Genomic DNA, 24813 nt, shown 5'->3' with positions numbered 1-24813 from the left:
CGGTGGACCTGAGTTACAGTCCCAGCACCCATGTTGAGGAGCTCACAACCACCAGAATTGTCAACTCCAATTCTAGTGGAATTGACACCCGTTGGGCCTCCACAGACACCCACATGCTTGTGTATGTATATGCACACACACACAGAGACAAATAAAAATAAGTCTTTAAAAGCATATAAAATAAAATACTAGTATATGCAGAACCCTGCATGTATCCAGCACTGCAAAAGTAAAACTACAAAACCTAAAAGATACTGTTTTAAGAATAGTTAATTATGTAGACACATGAAGTACTTTTAACTTGTATAGCTTTAACCACCATTTTATCTTTAGACTTTTTTCCACTTTTGATTAAACAGAATACCTATTTTCCCCCTCGCCTCCTGATAACTACCAGTATGTGTCTGAATTTGACTAAGTATTTAATATGAAGTCATATCCTTTGTACATAATTTATTTCATTTAGTATATAATGTCTTTCGGATTCATTCAGGCTGTAGATTGTGGCTACTTTTTCTTTTTTTCTTAAAATGTGAATGAAATTCCACTGGGCATATTCCACAGGCAGAGACAGATAGCTAGATCTCTGAGTTTTAGGCCTAGTTGATCTGTACAATAAGACACTATCTAAAATAATAATAATATTTTGGTTAACAGTCTATTATTGATGTGTTGTACATTACTTAAGCAGTAGTGAATATTCAAGGATCTTATTTCTGCTTGGTTTTTGTTTGTTTTGTTTTGTTTTGTTTTGTTTTGTTTTGTTTTGTTTTGTTTTGTTTTGGAGGGGGATGTGTTTCTTGGTTTGCCTTGGTTTTTCTCATGAAGTCCAAACTGGTGTAGAACTCATGCTGTTTTATGAATTTCACTTTGCCTTTTGTTATACAATTCTAGCTCTTATTTTTAGTTTTTCTACCTCTCTTCTTTCACAGGTACTAAAATTCCTTTAGTCCAACGGTATAGTTCTGCCAAATTAGGTCTGCATATCTTTGCATACATTTCACCTCTGGTTACTTACATTCTCCAATCAAATACAGTGTAAATTTGTTGCTTGAGTATATATTTAGGAGAAGTTTGTGTCTGTACAAATTTAGCATATATGCAGTATTTTCTAATGCTTTGGTTCTTCAGTTAAATATGAGTATAGACCTCATAAATGTGGAAGTATGAATAGAAGTCTAATGAATACCACAGTTTGTTATTGTTTACTATGCTTTGATAAGGTCTGTGGCTGAAAGGTAAGTTATCAACTGGAACAGAACTACATTAGTATTTGAGAAAGCTGTGGTGTCAGAAATTTTATCATTTTTTAAAAATTTATTTATTTTATGTATATAGGTACACTGTAGCTGTCCTCAGACACACCAGAAGAGGGCATCAGATCTCATTACAGATGGTTGTGAGCCACGATGTGGTTGCTGGGATTTGAACTCAGGACCTCTGGAAGAACAGTCAGTGCTCTTAACTGCTGAGCCATCTCTCCAGCCCAATTTTATCAGTTTTAAGGCTAAGATTATTTTTTTATCCAAATTAGTCACTAATATCACCCTTAAATTATTTAAATAGTCTAAAGGGTAGGATCTTTTAGCTGATTTTTGTCTCTCATTCTTAGAAACCAGAACCAGTTATAACATTGTGGTAAGGATACATTTGGAATGAGAATGGGATAAGAGATAATATTTCAAATGAAGTCTAAAACAAAGGGAGTTAGCTTCTCTTCTCTTCTGGACTGGTAACTTTACTAAACCATTTATACTTTCATTGTGGTCTCCTAATCTCTGGGTCTCATTACCTACCAGGTCTTTGAAAAATGATGTGTAGAAGGACACCAAAAAGAAACATGGAGACCTAGAGAGACAGCTCAGTGCTTTAGAATACCTGCTCTTGCAGAGGTTCCAGATTCAGTTCCTACACCAATGTAGTAACTCACAACTATCTGTAACTCCAGTTCCAAGGGATCTCACACCCTCTTCTAGCCCCTTCTGAGGGCATAAGACACACATTTGGTGCATATTCATATATGCAGGCAAAACTCATACATGCAAAATAAAATCTAAAAATGGTAACAAAGAAACTGGCCCATCTACATCATTATATAAAGTTAGGGTGTAGGAAGTTGTTTAAATTCTGCTTGGATGGTTTGGTGGATTCTTTTTTGTTTTTGTTGTGGGTCTGTTTGCATGCTTGTTCATTTGTCTTTGAGGTTTTTTGAGACAAGGTGTCACTATATAGCCCAGATTGATCCTGAGCTTATGATTGTGCTTCTGCTCCTGTGTTGAGATGAGAGTCATGAATTCTCACAACTAAAGCTATTTTTGAAGATAATTTAATACTTGCACTAGAGGATAAGTTAGATAAGAACTGTAAGATTCTATTGATAAAATGGGAGATTACTAAAATTTCTAGCTCTGCTATGGTGAGTAGGTAAAGCATATCTTTACAACAAGTTCTCTGTCGTGTGTTTTCAGGGCTCTCAGATGTCAGATGTGGCCAGCAGAGAGCTCCACGCACAAGCACAAGAACGACTTCAACACTATTTTATGGGAAGAGCCATAGAAGAGCGAGCCCAGCAACACAGGGAAGCATTGATGGCTCAGATCAGCACCAATATTGAGCAGTTGATGAGTATGCTCTACATCTGTCTTTGTTTCATAAATGGAATAACCCATGCAAGAGACGTGGCATCCAAAATCTTTAGAAGTGCCACAAATAGTCTTTATTCCAGTCCTTAGGAAATCTTACATCATCCCAGTTTTCAACTGTATACATTCCATTTGTTATAAATTCAAATATTTCAACTCCATCCAAATTACTAATTTTAAAGATGCTGTGCTCTTCTACACACATTCTGCCTAAACTTTTTAAATTTTTTTTTGTATTTTAGAATTAGATAATGACAGCAGTTACAGTACAGTGACCTTTTCAAAAATAACATTTAATGATTTTTTACTGAAGTTTTGCTCTCTTTAAGCTATCTAACACAACTTACTGTTTTTCTCTTCTAAAAGACTTAAAAAGACTGGAAGTTGCCAGGGATTGGGGTTGTTGCTGTCACCCACATCTGTAACTTTTTACTAGACACCTACCTTCATAGTTAGCAGTGACAGCATAGTCAGAGTTAGAGCCCATCCTGTCCTGTCCTGTCCTAACTGTAGCTAGGCTCCAGCTCTGCTGGTTCCAAGTCTGCTTGCCTGGCGTCCTTCCACTGACCCATTTACTTTCTGTTTGCTGCAGAGGCACCAAGTCTGAAGGAGGCGGAAGGAAAGGAGCCTGAGCAGTTCCTGAGTAGATCTAGGCCTGTGGCAGCCAAAGCCAAGCAGGCCCACCTTACCACCCTGAAGCACATACAGGCCCCCTGGTGGAAGAAGCTCGGAGAGGAACCAGGGGATGAGATGGATGTTCCAAAGGACGAGCTTAGTATAGATTTAGGGACTTTATTTATTGGTGGAACCAAGCCTCCCTAGAGAGTTACTGGGAAAGCCGGCATTCTTACCTTTTAAGAGATTGTTGGTTTTGCCTCTGGCATGCAGGAAGACTAGGTCTATGCCAGTGGCTTTCCAGAGCATCTTCTTCATGAACACTTGGAAGCAAAGAGCAGAGCATTGCCTACCTCACTCTCAGTTCTTTCCCCATCTCTACACCCTGTCTGTAGTCACAAACAGATTTGTGGGCTTTTAATTGTGGGACAGAACTCAATGTGAAATTTTATTGTTAATTTGAAATTTCTTTCATTCTGTTTTCTGACTAAAAGTTGTTTTGTTTTTGTTTTTAAATAAATATTGTTTCTGAAAAAGTTGTCAGGATTATTTCAATTTTTTACATTTGTTCAGAATTTCCATTATTTTGACATTGTCATTATTATACACACAAAATATATGTAGTAATTTGTTCTGGATTTTCTTCCTTTTCTTGTTTTTGTTTTGAGATGGTTCTCAGTCCTAGAATTCTAGCTCTTTAGACCTTTGGTCTTGAATTCCCGAAGATGCACCTGCCTCTGCCTCCCGGGAACTGGGATTAAAAGTATGCGCCACCACTGCCATTACCTTTATGGTTTTGTCCTCGACAAGGTTTAGAAAAACAATTTGTCAGCTAAATAACATTTCATGAAGAGACACAGGAGAAGAGACAGAGAAACAGTGGTTTATAGTTCATATATTGTAGTAAATGTTCTTTGAGAGTCTCACAGTGTAGCTCTGGCTGGCCTGGAAGTACCTAACCCTCACAGGTCTACTTGCTGCTTCCTCAGTGCTGGGATTAGAGGCATGTACCACCATGCCTGGCCATTGCTTTGTGTATTTCCTTCTTAAAAATGGTGAAATGGGAAATATGTTCAATTACTGCTTGTTTGAGTATGAGTCTGTCTGTCTATGTGGGGGTATTTACTCAATATCAAAAGAGCTATAGATAGCTATGAGGCATCAGACATTGGGACTGGGAACCTACTGGGTCCTCTGGAAGAGCAAGTGCTCTTAAATACTGAGCCATCTTTCCAGTCCCCATACACTGCTTTTCAACTAAAAAAAAAAAAAAAAAGCCTTTAATTGGCCACTTTTTCTAGCTTGTGATTTATTGGTGTATATACTTGTGGAATATATGATATACTTTTTCATATATGATGTAGTTACATGCAACTTATATGTGACAAATATTTAAATAAGTGTTAAGTTGAAAATAAAATATTATATCTCGAAGACACATTGATGAGAGGCCAAACCTACTCCATCTTGGAACCAGCCTCCATCTTAAAAGAAAAAAAAAAAAAGCTTGAGAAGTTGGCCCCCAGCTGAATCCAAGCTGCACCCTAGTACTAGGAAGGACCCCAAAGCTTGTCCTTGGCCAGTTACTCCCTAGCTACATCTTTGCAACAGTTAATTAAACATTAGTCTGATTGTTTCAGATGTACTTTCAGAACCTTAGTGATTGCATAGTCTGGCTTCACAGCACTCCCCTGTTGGCTTACAACAGACAAGTTGGATGCTGGTCAGGCTGGACCCCCTCACTTATTTCCATTTCCTATAAAACCCTTGTCCTGATGAGAGTTCAGGGCTGCTCCAGCAAACCATCCTGTGGGCCAGTGGTGAGCCCAAACTCGAGTTTGTAATAAAGAGCCTAATGTGATTACATTAGAAACAGCTCCTTGGTGGTCTTGTGGGGTTCATGAATGCGGCATGGCACAACATTGGAAAGTCTTGGGGTGTCTATATTTGGCGTAGGGGAAGATGAAAGCAGGCCTTGAGAAAATAACTGTTAAGGCAAGAGGAAATTGGATAACAGTAAATCAGAAGAGTGAGACCATTTCTTTTGTTACATTTTTTTTATTCTTTAACAATTCATACATGTATGCAATCATTTTGATCATGAACACTTATTTTCCTCAGTCCCTCTAGAAAACTCTCCCAGCATTCCTGCCCCCACTTTCATGTCACTAAAAAAATGACACACTAAGTTTAATTAATGTTGCTTTCATGTGTGTAGGTGAGGGATTATTTACTGAATCATGGGAAATTTAATTTACTAATGGTGATATCATTGAAAAAGAATGACTCCCATTCCCAACAGGCACTTAACTGCCAGTAGCTATTTAGGAATGGGATCTCATGTACTCCTTCTCCATCCATGCTGGAATACTGACAAGCTTCTTCTTGTGCAACCTGGTGTGAGTTTCCACAGCTACTGGTTAGTTCGTGAGTGCAATGGCCATGTCATGTCCAGAGTGCAGCATTTCAAAGCACTCCTCCCCATCTTCCAGTTTTTAAGTTCTTTCTGCCCTTTCTTTGATGATCTCTAAGCCATGGAGGTGTGAAGTAATACAGATGTTCTTTACAAGGCTGAGTACTTGACAGACCCTTATTCTCTGTCCTTTGACTATTTACAAATTTCTGCATTTACCTTTGCTCACTGCAAAAAGAAGCATCACTAATTAGTGGGTATACACATATTTAGAAGCAATGTGAAAACATGTCCATTCAGCAAAACAACAGTAAGAAGTTCTTTCCTAGTGTCTATGATCTTCCCAGCCAAAGGCTTTTGACCAGATTTACATACAGTACCAGACATTCCCTTTTCCAGGGCATGCCTGAAATCTAACCAGAAAGGGGTTGGTAACCCCCAAAGCAGTCATGTATGGCTGACCAATACTGTAGAATGCAGGGTTCACTGTGGGCTAAGACCAATGATAAGTTTTCTCTCCCAGCAGCCAAACTTCCTAGCACTATGAAGGCTAGCCAGTTTCCAAGTTAGTTCTACTTCAATTTCTCTATGTCCTGTAATGAGTGTGTATGGGTCTACAACACAGTTTTATCATATAGTTCTGGTGGACAGCAAGAGTGATTAAAGTAGTTTATAATTTTGGGGCTTCTGGGCCCTTCTTGACCAATAATAACTCATAGGGAGATATCCCATATCTAGTGTTTTGTCGAATAACCCATGGGTATGAGAACAGCATTATCCACCATGCAAAGTACCTCCATTGGAACTCCATTTTAGAAAATCATATTTTAAAATTAGCTTACAAAGCAGTAGGTTTCCATAAGGCTTCCCATAAATCCTCAGTTTAGGTTAGCTCTTGCCCTACCTTCTTAACATTTCTATTCCCATACCCTTTTCCATTTACACTTTTCTGCCTTATTTCTCCACACATGTCTCTAACTCTGCATCTAAAGCCTTTCCATCTCCAGTATTCCTTCTCCAATATTACACGTGTGCTGCAAGATAGGGCACTTTTTCCCCCTCAACTCTTCCTCACTCTATTTTTAGTTGGGGAAATGGTCATTCTTTTAAAAAAATAATTATCATTGTGTGAGTATGATGTATGTATATGACTTCCACAGCACACATGGGGGTCAGAGGACACCTTGTTTCTTTTCTTTCGCCTTTACATAGATTCCAGGGATCAAACATGGATCATGGTATTCATTTGTAGAGCAAGAGGTTTACCTTTGAAACCAGTCTCTTAGTGAATCTCCCAAGAGACACACCTGAGTGATGCAAACTTCTGTGGTTTCAAAATAATATCCAAATATCTTTGCATAAAATGCAACCTCATATAGGCAACATGCTCGACTGTCAGTTCATAGCACCATTGTCAAGTATCCCAGTCAGCCCACAAATTATGCTGCCTCTGCCACCTGCCCTCTACTGCCTTTCACTCTCATTTACTATGTTAATTCCTATTTGCTTTTGAGCAAGATACAGACTGACTTACTCAGCAGCCCTGGGTGACCTTGAATCACCATGTATAGACCAAACTAGTTTCAAGAGAGCTGCCTGTCTCTGACTCCCAAGCGCTGCCACACACACTTAGATAATTCCTGAATTAGCTTTTACTAGCTCGACCTCTCGGAGCCAATGTGCTGCCATTGAATTGCATTTCAACCCATCTCTAGTCCATTGATTTTTGAAGGAGCATCAAATAGCTCAGCTTAGCTCAGCTCTAACCTCTCCACATTTCCTCCGTTTCCCTTGGGTTCACTGCAATTTTCCATGAATGACCCAGTCTAGACCTACCCAAGAGAAGGTTATTCTAAGGCTAAATGTAGGTAAAATATACAAAGAGATATAAGTTTACGTCTTATACTTCTGTCCCTTCCCCAAAACTATATAAATCAGTCTTTTGACGCTTATTGTATCACATTTAAATTGAAGATAATCACCACATTTCTTTACTGACTCAAAGGACATCGAGTACCCCCTTGCATACTATTCAGGGACCTGGAGATACAACTGTGATCAAGAGACAAAGTCTCAGGATTTCTTATAGTAAACTAGTTATGAGGCAATAAGGTAGTTAGGTGGCAAAAGATGCTGTATATACAAGATCTACGATTTTGAATAAGCAGACAGGCGATGCCTTGCTATGCTACTATTTGGGCCTCAAAAGGTTGTGTTCATTAGGATGAGACTGCAAATCTAGTGGGCGAAATGCTTGACGTAATATGAGATTCAGTAAGTTCATATTAACATTCTTATGAAGGATGTCTGAGTCATTAGGAGTTGGCTAGGTTCCTGCCACCCCCCCCCGACTCCCCCTTTAGGGTGAAGGAGCACTTGATGAATGTTTTCTATCTCTTGTTGGAGCTCCTCACTGACTAGTCACAGAACCTGAGCCCTTAAATCTCAGTGTGCTTATCGCAGCTGAAGTGCCACTTCCTTAGGGGAACTTTTCCACTCTTCACTACTGTCTCTTACCCTCACACCCTTAGTGATGCCCTGTGACGTCAGGTTGTAGTCCGAGTTCCGTTACTAAATTGCTGTTTGTCTTTGGTTAGTCTCTCTCTTTTTTGTTTTCCCTAAGAAAGTTAAAATGCCATACTAGATCAAGTTTCAGGCTCTACTCCGGGTTGGCTCTTACATAATCCCACATACTACCAGCTGGCTCCCCTAGTCCAAAATCTCCTCAGAAGCCGAAGCCATAGTCCTTAGCAGGAACAGCGCTAGATGAGAAATTAGGGTAAACCGGAACTTCCAACACAGACAGCAAACACCTGATCCTTACCGAATACCCACCCATTTCGGTGTTTCCAGGCCTTCTTGGATCTTCTTCCGGGTCACACCCCACCATATGATTCCGTCCTGCGTGTCCTTCTTAGAATCCATTGGTTCCGTCTTTGAGGAAGTGGAAGGCTTTAGGGCATTGGTTGGTGTCTGTCATTGTGACGCAGTTAGTTACAAACAAGGCGTGCCTGATCTCCATGGTAACGCCCTGTGCGTAGCTCCGATAGGTCGACGCCTTAATCCAGCCTTCCGTTTCACAGCGAGTGGCTGACTCCCAGGGGCGCGTCGGTGGTGGCGCTGCGCTTGGGTTACCCGAGCTGACGTGGCTTAGATTGGGCGGGGGGCGTCCGGAGTTGTCTGGGACGGCCACCTACAGGTGAGTGGGGTCGGCAGGCTCCGTGGAGAGCTCCGCAACGGCCCTGCGGCGGCCACGGGCCAAGAGCCACGGACGCGGCGCTCAGCCGGCCGCCCCGCCCCTCACCTCCGGGCTCCGCCGCCGTCACCTGCCTACCCTAGGTGGTCGCCCGGTGCCCGCCGCTGTACTCGGCCCGGAGACACAGACACCCGATCAGTCGGCCGGCAGGGTCGTTCCTTCTCGGGGAGCGGAGGCGAGCGAGCTGGTCAGCCCTGCGTGCACGGCCCTGTGTCCGGGCGGCCTGGGGAAGCCAGCCTGGGCACGGAGCCGGGGACGCGGGAGGCAACCTGCCCCAGCCCTGTGCTCATTCGGCCTCTTAACAAAGTTAGTGCTCCCCGGTCGCTGTTAGAGCGATCGGAGGCCCAGGAGTGATCCTGCTGATGGGTTGGGAAGATGAGGGAGAGATGATCCAGGAAGAAGCCTCGAAGGGAGTTCTGGAGGAAAAAACCTTGGTTTGGCCGAGTGGCCTGTGTTTGTTGATGCGCAACAGGAATGCGAACAGGAGGGCGAGCCCCAGGGCAATTGGAGGAAATATTTGCCTGGTTTATTTAAAGCCCCGCAGTTGGTCTGTGGGGAGAGGACAGTTTTGAGAGTAGAACAGATATTTAAAATCATGGATAAACACGTTAACTTGTGGAGATAGTTGGAAGCTCTCCAAGCACTTTAAGAACAGATTTCCAATTTTGAGGAAGACGACTGTGGAAGAGTTTATAACAAAGTGTGGAGGCCTTTCTAGAAACATGAATTAATAAGGTTTGGATGATCGTACTGACCGTAAAGATCAGATTCAGGGAATGTTCTGTTAGAAAAATGAGATGACTTGGAGTAGACATGGGGAAAAAATTGAAGACAACTCAAAAACTCCATAGGTTCAAAGTATACCCAAGTGTTAGATCTCTTGCTTCCAGGAGGCCCTGCCTGGCTGAAGCATTGTGTGTTGATTACACTGCTTATGCTTCCTTGATCCTGGTTGCACTTGTTTGACTATAGAAGTAGTTTCTGAACCTTTTTAACTGCATATGCTATAGGTAAAACGTCTTGAGCATATTTCTAAGTATATTCATTAAGTAGATCTTATGTTAATTTGGATAATGTAAGGATACCTCTGAAAATACACCACAGATACAAAAATACAAGAGAATTAAATAAAAACAAATCTGGCCCACAAGGCTCACAACAGAGTTTGAAGATCACATAAAAACACCTATTGGTTTCTCAAGATGATCGTCAACATTTCCAAGGAAGGAGTCCCACGATTTTTGGGGGTGGGGTTGCCATTCTATTGTAATAAGTCCTCCCTAAAAATAAACATATCTAGAAGGTTTTCCTACACTTTCTGATTGACTTTTAAAGTTTACTTCTTTTTCCCAACACCCCAACCCGTTTGGATTAAAGAGATGTTGATACTATATTTATTTATAAAATATACCATTAACTTCTCTTGGTTACCTACTAGAAATAAATTATTTGTGACACATCGATGCTCATTAAATACCATCTGTTAGTAACAACCTAGACTGAGCTGCATTAAATCCTCTTCCCCCTTTTCAGGGCTGGGACTCAAACCCAGAGCCTTATGCAGGTGAGGCAAACACTCGTTACTAAGCTACGTTGGCAGCCCTTAATGAAGAATACCTTATGAAATAATGAAGAAAATGCGAAAGCCTCTTTCTTATTTTAGATATTTTAGGGTCAGTTATTTGTTGCTTTTTGTTTTTGTTTTCAGTAGTTCCAAATACTTCTGGCTGTCCTGGGACTGGCTGACCAGGCTGGCCTCAAACTCAGAGATACCCATGCCTCTGCCTCCCAAGTTCTGGCATTAAAGACATGTGTTGCCTCTGCCTGGCTCAGTTATATGTGGCTTTGATCAAAGGAAATTCAAAACCAAAGGGTATAATATAAAGCACAATTCTATCTACTTACCTGTGTCTCCATTTCCCGCACCAGAAATTCTGTAAATAATTTGCCCCCAAGACGTATTCTGACTGCCAGTGGTGCATTACCCCCCCCCCCCACCCCCATTCGAGTCACAGTCCATCTTTTTGCCACTTAATATTACACAGCAGCTCTGACCTGAGTGTCTGAATCATGAAGGGCTCAAAATAAAGCATTGTGAGTATTCACGTGCTAACAGTAGGAAGTCCTGAGTTCAGCTCTCAGCCACCTTAGCTCACAGCCATCGGTAATGGGATCTGCTGCCCTCTTCTGGCACACAGATGTACATGCAGAGAGAACACTCACACACATAAAGTAAATAAGTAAAAAAAGTTCAATGCCATGAAACTCCATGCACAAATTATTCAAAATACTATGTAAAATTGCTGTCAGTCTCTGTGTATAAAATATATATGGAATATAAATGCTTTTCTGTGTTTGAACTTAGTTCCTGCTCCCAGCATGGCTCTATTATATGTAAATATTATAAATACCCGAAAGTCCAAAGTATTTCAGAGTCTGAAACCAAGAATTTTTACATGGTACATTCAATCTATATTGAACATTTTCAGTAAACATGAATATCAAAGACTACCCCACTCTTTCAGGCAGCTCTACAGCTTTCCCTTGTAGAATTTAGAAGAAAAAACCCATACAATTAGCAGTCCTCTCCCGATGGGCATTTAGGTTGTTTCCAGTCACGAACAGCCAAACACTACTGTGAGGACATCTGTTTCCGTGCCTGCTTATGTCTGTGTGAGTCTATATGTGGAAAAGTAGGTTACCTGAGGGTATGCTTGCGTGAATTGTTATTTTAGCTTATTTAACGTGGTGTCCCCCAAATACACACATCCCTGTTTTCGTCTTGGATTAAAAAATATGGGTTGAGGAAGTCACTCAGGAAACGGGGGTGCCTTTTGGGTGTCACCACCAGCCAAGAATCTTGTGGACTTGTGTTACTGGACAAATTAAATTCCCTGTGTCTTAGTTTACTTGTCTTAAAATTAGAGCTACAGATCCTATCTCCTGGGTAGCATTTTTGGGTAGAATGAATTAAACCCTGAGGATAAAATGCGTCCTATGACAGGCTTGGGACATCGCTTGGTAGGGAGTGGTGTGTATCTGTGTTGTAGGTACCATTTATTTCTAAGTAAAAATCAGGGTTTTTTGTTTGTTTGTTTGTTTGGTATTATGAAATGTTATTTTTTGCTTGTAAAGGTTCTAGCCTAATCTCAAATATGGATTTTTCTGGTTGTCCTATTAACTCTCCAGTCTGTTTGTAGATCACTTTGAAAATTAAGGAATTAGAACCACTGAGAGCCAATCAGAAATGCATGAAAGGAAGCTGAGCCACTCAGTGAGTAGTGGGCATGTGATTCAGATTTCAAAGAAAGGGATGAGAGAGCGTACACAGAGGCACACACTGCTGCTACTGGAGGATAACCTTCTTTTCCTGTGCATGCTCTACTATGGTCTCCGTGGTGAGGGATGTGCCATCTATTTCTTTATTTGTATAATTCCTAGTGAAACACTTCGTACCAGGTACATATTTTTAAATTGATAATTGTCAAACAGTGAAGGCTTTGAGAAAAACTTAAAAAAAATTGTCCACATTTTATTTTAAATTTTCATTTAATTTGTATGGCTGTTTTGCTTGTACGTATGTCTGTACACTAAGTATATGTCTAGTGCCCAGAACTGGAGCTACAAATGGCTATAAGCCACTGTGTGGGTGCTGGGAATCAAATGCATAGTTTCTGAAAGATCAACCACTTGACCACAGCGCCTTCTCTCTAGCCCTAGGCTGTTTATTTGACTTTGCAGTACTCTTCAAATAAGTGCCAGGGTTTATGGCCGGGAAGGTGTGGCGAGCATGAACTTGGAAAGTCTGTTTCTATTCGCCTGTTTTGTAGAAGCCCGGCCCTCATGAGTAGCTCTGTTTTAGTTTCCTGTTTAGTTGCTCTTGTGACTCTGGCTCTTTACAAAATGACAGCAATCCCATTTTCCTTGTGTGAATTTACCACAAGTTTTCCTGTTTGCTGGCCTTACAAGCATATTTGCCACAGAGAGAGTTAACCATCTGCTCCATTTAGCTTCCGTGCCCTCGGATGCCTAGGCTTTGAGCTATACAAAGCGTCAGCTGTGTGAGAGATGCCTTTCACTCCTTAGTCGCTTACAGAAGACACTCTGGTTCATGGACTCACAGTAGTTGTCTTTAACTGGTCCTCACCGTTCTTCATCCTGGGATGAGGGAACGGACATTGACAAGGTAAGATAGCCTAGGAGCATGGTGTGGGGGAGCTGCTGGCAGAGTGTCACTTGGTTCCAGGACGGCGCCTTTCTGCCATGCCATCCCCTTCACACCCACCTCTAGGTTTTCTCCACTCAGCCCATCTTTTAATGATAGTTCGTGTGCAAGGCGTGTCAGGTATAGTGCTTCAGGTGAGTATGTATGCACATGCCCACACCCTAACACGCTGTATTTATTTCTTTAAAAAGCCTATGGCTTAAAAGCCATTGGGGAATCCTGAGTCTGCGATTTCAGCCTTTTTTCTCCTTAATCCTAAAAGTAGTACAGCACAGTGCAAGGCACCCTGAGAAGTAAGTGCACGCGGGATGGGCAGGCCTGCAATGGAGTCGGGTCCGAGCTGGAAGGGATGGAAGGCAGCCAACTAATTAAGGGTTGATAGGTCAGGGTGTGTAACAAAGCCTGGCTTTAGGCCTGAAAAATCCCTATGAATATGCTAATTACCCTGGGTTGATTACTACCTACTGTGTGCCTGAAGCCCAACCTCATATACCATACTGACTGTACAGCTATCAATGAAAACTTCCTACTGAATGGCTTAAGCATAATTGTTTAATAATTTGTGAATTTTTCTTTTAAAAACTACTTATTATAAAACAAAACATTAAGAAAACCATGCTATGAAATATCTCTCTATATACATATATATACATATAGATATTCATAAGTTACCATAACAGATATAACTTGGTTGCTCACTCCATCGTTTATAAGGATAAATGTCTTTTCCCTTTCGCTGTGTATTGAGGAAGATAGGTCCTATGGACAGTGGAGTTGGACACTGTCTAGGAAGTTCAGAGTGTTCCTCAGACCTCTGCATTTTCTGCAGACGGTAACAGGCTGGGTGGCATGGTCTGAGTTTCCATCCTTTGTCAAGACTTAAGAAGGTAGTTATGTTCTTTCATCATGAAGCCATGCAGTCTGGGCTTTGCTCTGTCAGCTGACGGCTGGTCAGTATCTAGATACATGCATGCATTCATTAGGCTTTTCAAAATGTTAGCGCAGTCTTTTCAGAGTAATTTGTTGGGGTGTGGGGAAGTGGCGCACACTGTGTGTGCTCGCGTGTGCGTGTGTGTAGGTCAGAGGTCAACTTTGGGTGCCCTTAGGAGCCCTAGCTCTTTTGAGACAGGGTCTCTCACTGGGACCCGTGTTCATTAGTTGGATTCTGTTGGCTGCCCAGTGAATCTTGGATTTTTCTTACCTTCCCAGGGCCAGGGTTACACAAGTGTTGCCAGACCTGGTGTTTTGTGTCATTCCCTCCTCTACTATATGCTTCTTGGGAGGTAAAGTTCATGTGGGGAGGGCAAGATAAACCCTTACATTATCTGCTTTCTACAGCCATTGGTTCAGATGAGATACCTAGCTAGTTATATTCTCTCAGATTTACATTTACGTATAGGTTTTGGTCTATTGCAATTTCACCTTATGTTAATTCAGGCCTTCTGTTTAGCCAGTGGGAACTTGTTCACAGGTGATTGTAATTGTCTTTGCTAGCTTCTTGCTAGCTTGCAGGTTAAGATGCCTGTGTGATTTTATATCTCCTGCTTTATGGGACTAGAATCAGCCACTTCTAAGGAAGCATTCTTATTAGACTCTTACTTTGTAACAAGACCGCCATGTAGGTACTGAGATTTATCACTGTTACTAAACTCATTTTTAGTAGACAGTTGAGGAAAATAAAGATAAAAATATAAGGTAAACACCAAAATAAACTGATGTGCCCAAGTCAGATTTCAGATCATTTTAAACTGGGTTATATATTTCTTCTGTAGTACATCTCTGTCCTCTTATACTGAAAGCTTGATAGAATTAATCTGTCCTTAATTACTAATGTGCTTTAATTCTGCATTCCACATATAATAATCTAGGAATAATAATACCCAGGCTACGACTCTGATAGTTAAAGACAACTTTACAAGAGTTATTTGTTATTGTCGTTTTTATATAGATTTACATTCTTCCTAATAGCCGTAGTTTTATATGTTATTAACACACAAGTACCATATCCTGCCTGTCCCCTGCCCCCTCCTTGGGCTGCCCTGACTGTATGGTCACAACCAGTCTTCATGAGAATTTCTTTCTACATTACGGTTTCTTTAAGTTTCTCCCATAGAGTCTTTGGGAAAGTCTTTATAGAAAATGTTCTACAGAGTTTCTTGCCTCTGTGTAGCATCTCGTCCGTGCTTTTTATATGTGGCGTTTATTTTTGCTGGAAATGAAATCTTTGGCTCATCGTTTTTTGCATATTTTAAACCTGGAGCTTTTCTAGCCCAGGTATTGTTGCAAATCAGTTTTGTGATCATCTTACTTCCTTGCCTTAGTGGGCATTGGATCTTTGACATGAGAGGAGTGAGTATTTAAATCTAATAATTTTACTAAACAATGTGATTCGTGATTTTGGACTGATAGTCTCAAGTACCTGGTGAACTATTTCAATATAGAGTGTCAGATGTGTTTTTAAGTGTCAGGAAAGCGTTCTTGGATCACACTCCCCCATTTCTCTGGTCTTCCTTTGTTTTCTTCAGAGAACCAGGTTGCTTTTAAATATTCTTGTTTTCATTCTGGTTAACTCTTTGTTTTTTGAAAACAAATAAAACTATTAGAAGTAGTTATAGATTTAAGTAAAAAGTTTTCAAAGATTATAATGTAATTCCTAGTTTTTACCCAGTGTTTTCTGAGGTTAACATACTACATTAGCAATACGCCAAAGAAACATGCGATCACAGCGTTTGGGAGACCAAGGCAGAAGCAGTGTGAGTTCAAGGCTATCCTGGGCATACCCTATCTAAACAAACAGAAACACACTATTTGAGTGTGCATTACTAGTCATAGCACACACGCGCGCGCACACACACACACACACCATACCAAACTGTACCGTCCACATAGATACCGGGCCATATGAAGCTATATGATTTGATCCTGTTTGTACCACTGGGATAATGGAGCATCTCCCCAGATAAGGGAGGTCCCTGAAGCTAACACTTAAGGAGGAAGGCCCTCCTCATGTCAGCCGTTCTTCTTTATTTGGCCGGGCACATTTAGTAGTGAACAAATGCCAACTAGTCCTTGTGCTTCTCTTGGTTCGTGGCCCTCCTGTGGCTACCATCTGTTTCTTCTTGAATGGATACTACTGAAACCTGATTTTGTGATGGTTGTTGATTTTGACTGTTGCTGCATTCACCTTGGGAGTTGATAAGAAACTTGACTAAATTGGGACCTTTTGTTGTTTGGGGTTGTGTGTTTTATTCAGATTACCAATCTACTTGCTTTGTTCTTGTATAGGGGTCCAAGAAGCACACAATTATTTATCTTGCCTGCCTGTAACCATCTTTTGAGCCCATCAGTCAGTTGTTTTGCCTGGTTTGTGTATTCCCAAAGGTGGCGTGTAAATTCTAGAGATGGAATGATTCTGTCTGATGTGGTATATTCTGATACGATTTTCTTTGGAAGATTTATGCAAATATTTATGTCATTGAAAGATTCATTAATGATTACATTCATTCCCTTTGTTAAAATCTCTCATAAAGGGCTGAGAATGTAGAATAATGTTATTGTCTGCATAGCATTCACAAGGCCCCAAATCCTCAGCACCACGAAATAAAATTAAGCAAATTAGCATAGGGGCCTAGAAGTATAGTTCAGTAGTAGAGTGGTTCTATAGCCTTTGTTGTGTAGGGTCTCAGTTCAGTCCTAATACAAAACAAAAGCAGCTCACAAAACTATAGAAAGTTGGGCTTAGAAAGTTGGAAGTGCAGTTTAGAATCTGTGTAGTGGTGAGTTGAGATTCATTTTGAAACTGACAAATGATTGTACCTGGCCCTCCGTACATGTATATGGCCCCACGTTACCCTTCCATTCACTAGATCTGCTGTTAGAACTAGTAGGTAGCTATACAGTGTCCTGTGCTACCCTTCTCTGTTGCTTCCCCCACTCACACATCTGTGAGATTCAAGAAACAGCATCTTTGTGAGGACCATGGCCACCCTAACCCTGATTACTCTGAGCAGGAGGGTGCAAATTACTTTTCATTTTTCATGTAAAGTCCAGATGGCATTTAAACACAGAATATAAAGTTTACCATAGTTTCTAGTGCTATATACACTTCAGTTCCATTTCAGTATTTTTTCTGTCACTGAATTAATATTATCTTATAGAATAGTATATGGAGTGTCAAATGGCATTCCTCTGACTGTGTGACATAATAGTTATAAAAGCAAATTAATTTTCTTACAACTTTAAAAGATTAGGGGCTGGAGAAAATGGGTCAGTAATTAAAAGCACTGGTTGCTTGACCAAGCCAGCTCAGTCAGTCAGCAGGTTCTCCAGGGCTGGAGTGAGGATTAAAAAGAAAAGAGACAATTAGACAATACTGTAGCACGACCCCAGCCAGTTCTGAGGGTGAAGTGGGTTTATTTTTTCCCAATCTGCTTTTATACCATTTTAACCACATGCAAATAGTAAGGTCAATCCCAGGTTATAGGAATAAGCAAGACAATAAACAAAGTCCCATGATCACTGTTTCCAGGGACCTATCAGGATGACCAAGCTACCTGAGCCAACTTCCTGTCCTAGCCCAAAGTTGTATTCTTACCCAAAGCCTACTACTTTGTTCTAACCCAAAATCAGATTCCTGCCTGGAATCTACTTCCTTTTCCTGGCCCAATGTCAGATTCCTGCCAAGCAGCCCCCAAAGCTCTTCACAGCTACTCTTTGAGAGGATCTGGGCTCAGTTCCCAACACCCATGTGGTAGTTTACAACTGCAGGGGAGCCAAAGACAGGATGCTGGCCTTCATGGGTACTGCATGCACATACATAGATGCATAGACTAGACCTACACACAAGCAAAGCACCCATACACATGTAAAAAATTTAAAGCTTATAAAGATTAATATGGAGATATTATATGTTCTTTTTCTAATGTCTTCTTATCTGAACAGTTACATGGTCTTCAAACCCCTGTTAGTCCAGGGCCATTAACTAACTACAGGGAGAGCTCACTTGTATTCCACTGTTTTTCCCACTGACATTCTTTCCCGTTCCAAATTCAGTCTGACGTTCTGTTTTGGAATAGCATGGCCTCCCTTGCCCTGGCTTTTGGTTTGCTCATGTCCTTTATTTTGAAAAACATAGGAGAGGTGTTTTTAGAATGTCCCGTTTTAGGTTTTCCTGGTATCTGCCATAACCTTGGGTTATGGATTAAGGTAATCATATCAGAGGGCATGTTTTATTGTGACAGTTGACAGGGGCATGCGGACAGGTAAGGATGGACATAAGATCTACTTCCTAGGGGGGATATTGTCGTGTCAATACTTTGGTATTATTGTGTAAGGCAATTTGTTTCTTTTATTTTAATATATGTATTTGTAAATGTAAATAGGTACATTTTTATTTGAATTACATTTCTCTCTATGGCTTTGATTAACTTATCCTGTGAATTTTTAATATTGTTTAAATATGTGTTCATTTTTAAATTGTGCACATTTTGCCTACATGTTTGTCTGTACACCAACTGGATGTAGTGCTTGAAGAGGTCAGAAAAGGACATCAGATCCTCTAGGACTAGAGTTACGGACGGTTGTGAGCAGCCACGTGGATACTGAGAGGCGAACCCTAGGCCCTCTGGAAGAGCAGCTGGTGCTCTTAACCTCTGACCAACTCTGCAGACCCCACTGTGAGTCATTTTTCTCCGTGCCCATGGAGCGCTCCTTCAGGTCGGCTCCTTGTCATGTGACCCATTTTTTCCCAGCTCTTCCTGTCGCTGCCTTGCATCTTCTCTGAGTAACCTGCCATTTTTCAAGCAGGAGCTTTTTATGTCTTGCTATGTTTGATTGGCTTATATTTTGTTCAAGAACTTATAGCTTTTGTTATGAGCATGTGGACTGTTGGCCTGTAGTAACTTGTCTTTTCCATAATATTGTCCCTCTTTTCATGTTATTGTGTTGATGACCTTGTGAAATGAGTTGCAAAGTGTCACTTCCTATCTTCTGGAAGTGATATAAACTTGGTATTGTTCAATCCCTAATTATTGGTGGTCACTCACCAATCTAGGTCCCTTGACTAGAAAATCTTATAGTTTCATATTGTGTGTGTGTGTGTGTGTGTGTGTGTGTGTGTGTGTGTAGAGGGGGGGGGAGGAATGTATTCAGGTTCTCTTCTCTCGTACTTTCTAAGGAATTGGCTCATTTTACCTTCTTTCTATGAATTTATGGATGTAGGAGTATTTGTATTTTCTTATTTCAAGTTCCCCATTCTCTCTTCTCTGTTATTGCCAGGTCAATACTGATGTTGTGATGTCAGTTAAAAAAATGCTCACGCTTTCTCATCTCTACTGATCGAAGAGCTGCCTTTGTTTTAATTTTCCATTTACTGATTATTGTTCTAGCCCCCCTCTTTTTTCTGCTTATGTTGCTTTTGATGTCCTTTTTCTGATTCCTTGCAGAACAGCATGGAATACTGCTTTCAGCTGCTCACTAATGTAAAGATTTACAGTCTATTCTGAGAGGGATGTCACTGAAATCACAGGGTTTGTCAGGAAAGCTACATCAAAGAGTGTGAGCCCAGGACACATGAAGAGGGAAATTTCTCTGAACCTTGGCGTTTAGTTGAAAAATCTGAAAAGTATAAATCTGGATGAAGGAAAACTTAAGATTTTTGCTCATAAACGGAACTATGATGAAAGGAAAAGCTTTAAAGATAGTCTTTACAATGTACTTGACCATTATGTCCTTGTAGTTAAGGGTTATCTTCTTGCATTTTATTTCTCATATTGATCCTAGTGATGGGGCTTATAATATGGGATCTGTGCAGGCCAGGGTGTGTCTGCACCGTGCACACTGCCTGGCTGCACACTGCATTTAGCGTGTCCCCAGTCACAGTTGCCTTGTTTCACATAGATGACATGGGTACCAGCATCCAGCAGCACCGATCTGCTCTGCTTATGCTCTAGCAGCCTGTGTCTGCCTCCACCGATCCTTGCGTTTTCTTCTCTGTTTCACCTGCAGAGATGCTGAGCCGATTATCGGGATTAGCAAATAATGTTTTGCATGAATTATCAGGAGATTACACTGGCTGGACTACAATGACTTCCTCGGAAGCTGTGAGTAGCTCTGTCACATCCACACTGATGGGACTCACATTCTGTGCTCTTCTGAGGAGCGTAGCTTAAGCTAGAGGAGTGTCAGCAGCCTCCCTCGTGCCAAGCAGAGTGAGGACGCTCACCAACAGACAGAATTGAAACTGTAAATGAACCTCTCCTGTCATTGTCAGACAGACCGCTGTGAGGATAAAAACAAATCTAGAGGGAAGGCTCTGCTGTCTGCTTAGCCTGTTTAGGATGGCTCTGTCTCAAGTCCTCGTCCTCGTCTCCCTCCTTGGGACGTGACTCCTGTTTCAGGGGAAAGGAGTAAAGAAAACATCTATTTACTTCTATAAACTCACTTTCTACTTTCTCGTAGTTTACATTGTGTTTTCTGACTCTTAAGGAATTAGAAGTCCATTAGCTTTTTGAAAGGCAAATGGTTAAGGAAAGCTTGTTGGGTTTTTTTTGTTGTTGTTTGTTTGTTTGTTTTGTTTTTTAATCTTTCATTTTTATTTCCTTTGTTTATTTTGTTTGAGACAGGGTCTCATGTATCCCAGGCTGGCTTCAAACTTGCTGTGTCCAAAGATGGCCTTAGACTCCTGATCTTCCAGCCTGTGCCTCTGCATGTTGGGATCGTAGGTGTGTGCTGCCACGCTGGTTGGTGGAATGCTGGGAGTTGAAGGCAGGCCTTAGTGCAGTTACACAAGGCCTTCCCCTCAGCTAAGCCACACCCTAGTCCGTAGCTCAGCTTTAATTTTAAGTGTTGGCTTCCTGCATTACATAGTGTGTCATCCTCACCTTCCTTTGTTTTCTTCTTTGATAAAATTAGGATAGTAATGCTTAAGATGGCTGTTATTAGATTAGGTAGAACTCGGTTTCTAAAGAGAGGAGCTGGGCAAAAGACAAGGCGAGGTCGTGGGAATTTCTGAGGGTAGTTGTCCCTGAGCATTGTTTTGTTTGTTTGTTTTTGTCTAAATATTAGGAATTACCCCAGGGTTCTGCCATGGAATTGAATAATAGTACCCAAAAGGACGTTCTGGATCGCCTGGCTGATGCAGAGAAGTTAGTGCTGGAGCTAAAGGATATCATCAGTAAGCAGGATGCTCAGCTCCAGCAAAAGGACGAAGCTCTGCAGGTACCGTCGTCCAGGCCGCTTGCCAAGCACTGGAGAGGACCGGGCATTGGCTTAGAGAAGCTGGTTCTTCTCTATGCAGAGCTTAACTGCCCGCCTTAAACGAGCTGTGTGCTAGGTAATAAATTCACATTTATTGTCTTTGTTGTCCGATGACAGGAAGAAAAAAAAGGAGCTGAAAGCAAAATTAAAAAAATAAAACTTCATGCAAAGGCCAAGATCACGTCCTTGAACAAACAAATAGAAGAATTGAAGACACAAGGAGGAGCTGCCTCGCCTCCAGAAGTGCAGGCAGAGGAGCTCTCCAAGGTATGAGGACAGGCTGCAAACATGGCGCGTCCTGAGCTCCAATGGAGCCTGTCTGCACACAGCGCAAACAGCTGTGATGTGAAGCGATAACAGCGAGAATGCCGCCCTTTCTTGTAGTTCGCCCTGACTGGAGGTCATGTGGGCAGAGCAAGGGCCTACCCAAGTGTGAGGTTGAGCTGTTAACCCAGACCCTCAGAATTTTAAAGGGCTGACTGGAATAAGTAAGTCCCGAAGAGTACTGATATGGACAGAGAGGAGAAGAAGCCCGTGCTGCTTGGATGAGTTTGATTATTGGTCCTGCCCCCAAATCCTTTCATTCCTTAACTAATATAGATTAGTTTCTATTCCTAAGCAAATAATGATAGATTGATGTTGCATGAACTATGGCTAACTTGCCTGGATCATCCTGGTCTCCCTGTAAAGAGACTCCCTAGTTTATGGCTGTCAGCGCAGAGCAATGTGGGACCAAGGAAGGCCGGCCTTAGAGAAGCATGGTGTTGCTCAGGGCACATTCTCTTCAGCTTGCCCTCCAGAGTCACATTCGGGTATCTACTTAGAGAACAGCAAACATCAGTTTTTTGGAGCATTTGTGCAAATTATTCTGAGGCAAGTGTGTCACTCACTGCACACTGGTTACAAGTCAGCCTAGCCCACCCTGCAAGGGACATCGTTTTATTTCCTTAATCTGTCTGTTGCAGTCTCTGACTACTATACTGTTACTCTCAGAAATGTTACTTCATGGGGTGGGAGCAAGGGCTTCAGCTTTGGAGTCACAGCCCCTGAGGGCCCTTGGCTTAGCCTTGCTGGGCGGGGACTAGTGCTCAAAGGACACTACCTTTCCTTGTTTGCACAGGGATTTAGCTCAGCGGAAGAACAGCTATGCCAAGTGTCTGAGGCTCTAGACTTAGGCCATGGTACAGCAGGAGCCCAAGGAGGAGGAGAAACAGAGTAGAATTGTTTAGCATCCCAAAGTTGATTCTTTTCCTCCTTTATGGTTCCTATGGTAACTCTTCCCCTGGCTGTGGTGGCAGGCCCTGACTCCTTCCTATCCATGTTTGTCCAGGTTGTCAAACCTCCCTGGAGTCATGCTTTTTAAATTATGTTACGCTCTGCTTTTCATTTCAGCTCACTTCTTCCTTAGCCCTCAGGCCTTAATGTGTCAGCTTCTTACACCTTCATTTCCTCTCCCCATTAAATAAATGATGTCCAGTTAGTCCCAGTCAGTCCCAGCAACCCGTTAACTGTGGTATACTTAGTGTGGAGGTAGGGGGAGCACCGGGAGGGGGAGAGAGAAGACAGATAAGAGGCAAGAAGAAAGTGTCAAATCCCTTGAAGCTGAAATCACAGGTATTTGTGGGACCTTGGCTTGTCATGTGGCTCTGGGATCCAAAGCCCTAGTCCTCATAGACTGAAACTGAGCTCTTTTCAGCCCGAAATCCATTGTTTTTTGTTAGTTTTTGCCTTGTTCCTGTCACTGGTTCTGTTTCAGACAGGTTTCTCTACGGTGTCCTGGCTGTCTAGATCAGGCTGCCTTCTAACTCAGATCCTCCTGCTCCTACCTCCTGAGTGCTCCTGTCCCATTAATGAAACTGCAATTAAATGTCTCCAAAGGACCAGTAGTGTAAAAGATGAAATATGTATGAATTACAGCTTTTCTTTTTTTTTTTTTTTTTTCTTTTTTCTTTTTTTCGGAGCTGGGGACCGAACCCAGGGCCTTGCGCTTCCTAGGTAAGCGCTCTACCACTGAGCTAAATCCCCAGCCCCAATTACAGCTTTTAAGTAAGTGACCTTATCACATTTTTCAGCATGATAAGAGTTCAACAGAAGAGGAGATGGAGGTAGAAAAAATAAAACATGAACTCCAGGAGAAGGAGAAATTAATTAGCAATTTGCAAGCCCAGCTGGACCAGGCGCAGTCAGAACAAGCCTCCCAGGTAGGAGTGAGTCACCTCGTCATGATTAAGTTACAAGTCACTAATGGCCAACGGGTACATGTATGGTAATGCGTCTTTTTTTTAAAGGATATATCAATATTGTTTTATTTTGTACACCTTAACATTACAGTTTGAAAAAAATTACAGTAGGTAGTAACCAATACTTAATAATATATAACATGCACAAACTGTTATATTTAAAATTAATTTACATACATTTAAATATATTTCTTGAAGGACAAAGAATAGCCTTTGAGTTCTGTTTTTTTTTATTCTTTTGTAAATGCCTCTTTTTACACAGTCAGTAACTATCTCCCATCAATCAGCCCTCCCTGCCTGCCCCTCCCTCCTTCCTCCCTTCCTTCTAAGTCTAGTAATACAGTGGTGTGAGGTGCTCCTGCTGGCTTTTATACACACTCAGCACGTGATTAGCTCTGCTCTGCCCCATTGCTTCCGGGTTTTCTTTGAAGGCTTCAGTTTCTGTTAACTTTTGTGTTTGGTCTTTTTCTTCAGTATTTATTATTTTTATCAGTTATTTTTATTATTATTATTATTATTATTATTATTTATTTTATTTTTTATTATTCTCTAGATTTATTTTTTCTTTTTTAACTCAAGATATTCTGTTTTGTGTTTTGTTTTCTCTTCTACAATGAGTTTCTTTTATATCAATTTCCTGATGAATTACTGCTTTTTTGAACTTGTCTAATTCTGATTTTGCCATGTCTGGCTTTTTAATGCTACCTCACAATTACTCGCCCTATCTTGTATGGGAATGCTTTGCCCCCACGCATGCACTGCGTGCTGCTTAGTGCCTGTGGAGGTCAGCAGAGGACACCAGATCCCTGGAGCTAGACTTAGCGATGGCTGTGGGAACCAAGCCTGTGTCTGCTGCAAGAGCAACAAGTGCTCCTAACCACTGAGCTGTCTCTAACCCTTCTCGTGCACCGATCTCATCGGGTATTTCGACTGGATCCCTTTCTACTCGTGTTTTTGTGTGAAATTTGTTTTTCTAGATTTGCTTTAGGGAAAAAAAATTCATAGACTTCTGTTTTGTGGTTTTGTACTCAAATATCTGGGAGCTAGCTTTCTCCGACTTGTGGCCTGCCTCCTCCCACCTTCACTCTGATCTGCATCAGCAGGGTGCAGCAGGCATAGCCGGACACTGGAGTCAACCCACTGTCCATAACAAACTGAGGAATGTC

At 41.5% G+C, this 24813-nt stretch overlaps 2 protein-coding genes and 1 long non-coding RNA gene across 18 annotated transcripts in view; 2 read left to right on the top strand and 1 right to left on the bottom strand.

The window, feature by feature from the left end:
• The window catches only part of Iqcb1 (IQ motif containing B1), a 54502-nt gene extending 50709 nt beyond the window's left edge, over positions 1 to 3793 (top strand). For 6 of the 7 annotated variants that reach the window (XM_087576225.1, NM_001437764.1, NM_001437765.1 and 3 more), the window contains exons 14-15: positions 2469 to 2625; positions 3235 to 3793. In XM_087576225.1, the coding sequence (XP_087432351.1) occupies positions 2469 to 2625; positions 3235 to 3464 (387 nt within the window). In that variant the 3' untranslated portion in view covers positions 3465 to 3793. Of the gene's footprint in view, positions 1 to 2468 lie in introns of all 7 variants that reach the window. The other variant, NM_001107092.1, reaches the window with a different exon arrangement.
• Positions 3794 to 5295: 1502 nt separating this feature from the next.
• On the bottom strand, positions 5296 to 8543 carry LOC148002617 (uncharacterized). Its single transcript, XR_015633474.1, has 2 exons — positions 8506 to 8543; positions 5296 to 5898 (listed from the first exon to the last, which is right to left on the bottom strand). It is a non-coding gene; the product is annotated as an uncharacterized LOC148002617 (long non-coding RNA).
• A 201-nt stretch (positions 8544 to 8744) lies between these two features.
• Positions 8745 to 24813, top strand: part of Golgb1 (golgin B1) — a 57461-nt gene continuing 41392 nt past the window's right edge. For 4 of the 10 annotated variants that reach the window (XR_015632576.1, XM_087575411.1, XM_087575409.1 and 1 more), the window contains exons 1-6: positions 8745 to 8869; positions 18675 to 18826; positions 20157 to 20251; positions 21216 to 21368; positions 21525 to 21674; positions 23480 to 23608. Coding sequence is in view for 9 of the 10 variants with exons in the window: in XM_087575411.1 (XP_087431537.1) it covers positions 20159 to 20251; positions 21216 to 21368; positions 21525 to 21674; positions 23480 to 23608 (525 nt within the window). In the remaining variant the exon portion in view is untranslated. Of the gene's footprint in view, positions 8870 to 18674; positions 18867 to 20156; positions 20252 to 21215; positions 21369 to 21524; positions 21675 to 23479; positions 23609 to 24813 lie in introns of all 10 variants that reach the window. The other 6 variants (XM_087575413.1, XM_087575410.1, XM_087575408.1 and 3 more) reach the window with 3 other exon arrangements.

The sequence above is a fragment of the Rattus norvegicus genome, chromosome 11, assembly GCF_021556685.1.
Source record: "Rattus norvegicus strain SHRSP/BbbUtx chromosome 11, alternate assembly SHRSP_T2T, whole genome shotgun sequence".
Classification (NCBI taxonomy): Eukaryota; Metazoa; Chordata; class Mammalia; order Rodentia; family Muridae; genus Rattus; species Rattus norvegicus.
This window is presented reverse-complemented; position numbering and strand designations above follow the sequence as displayed.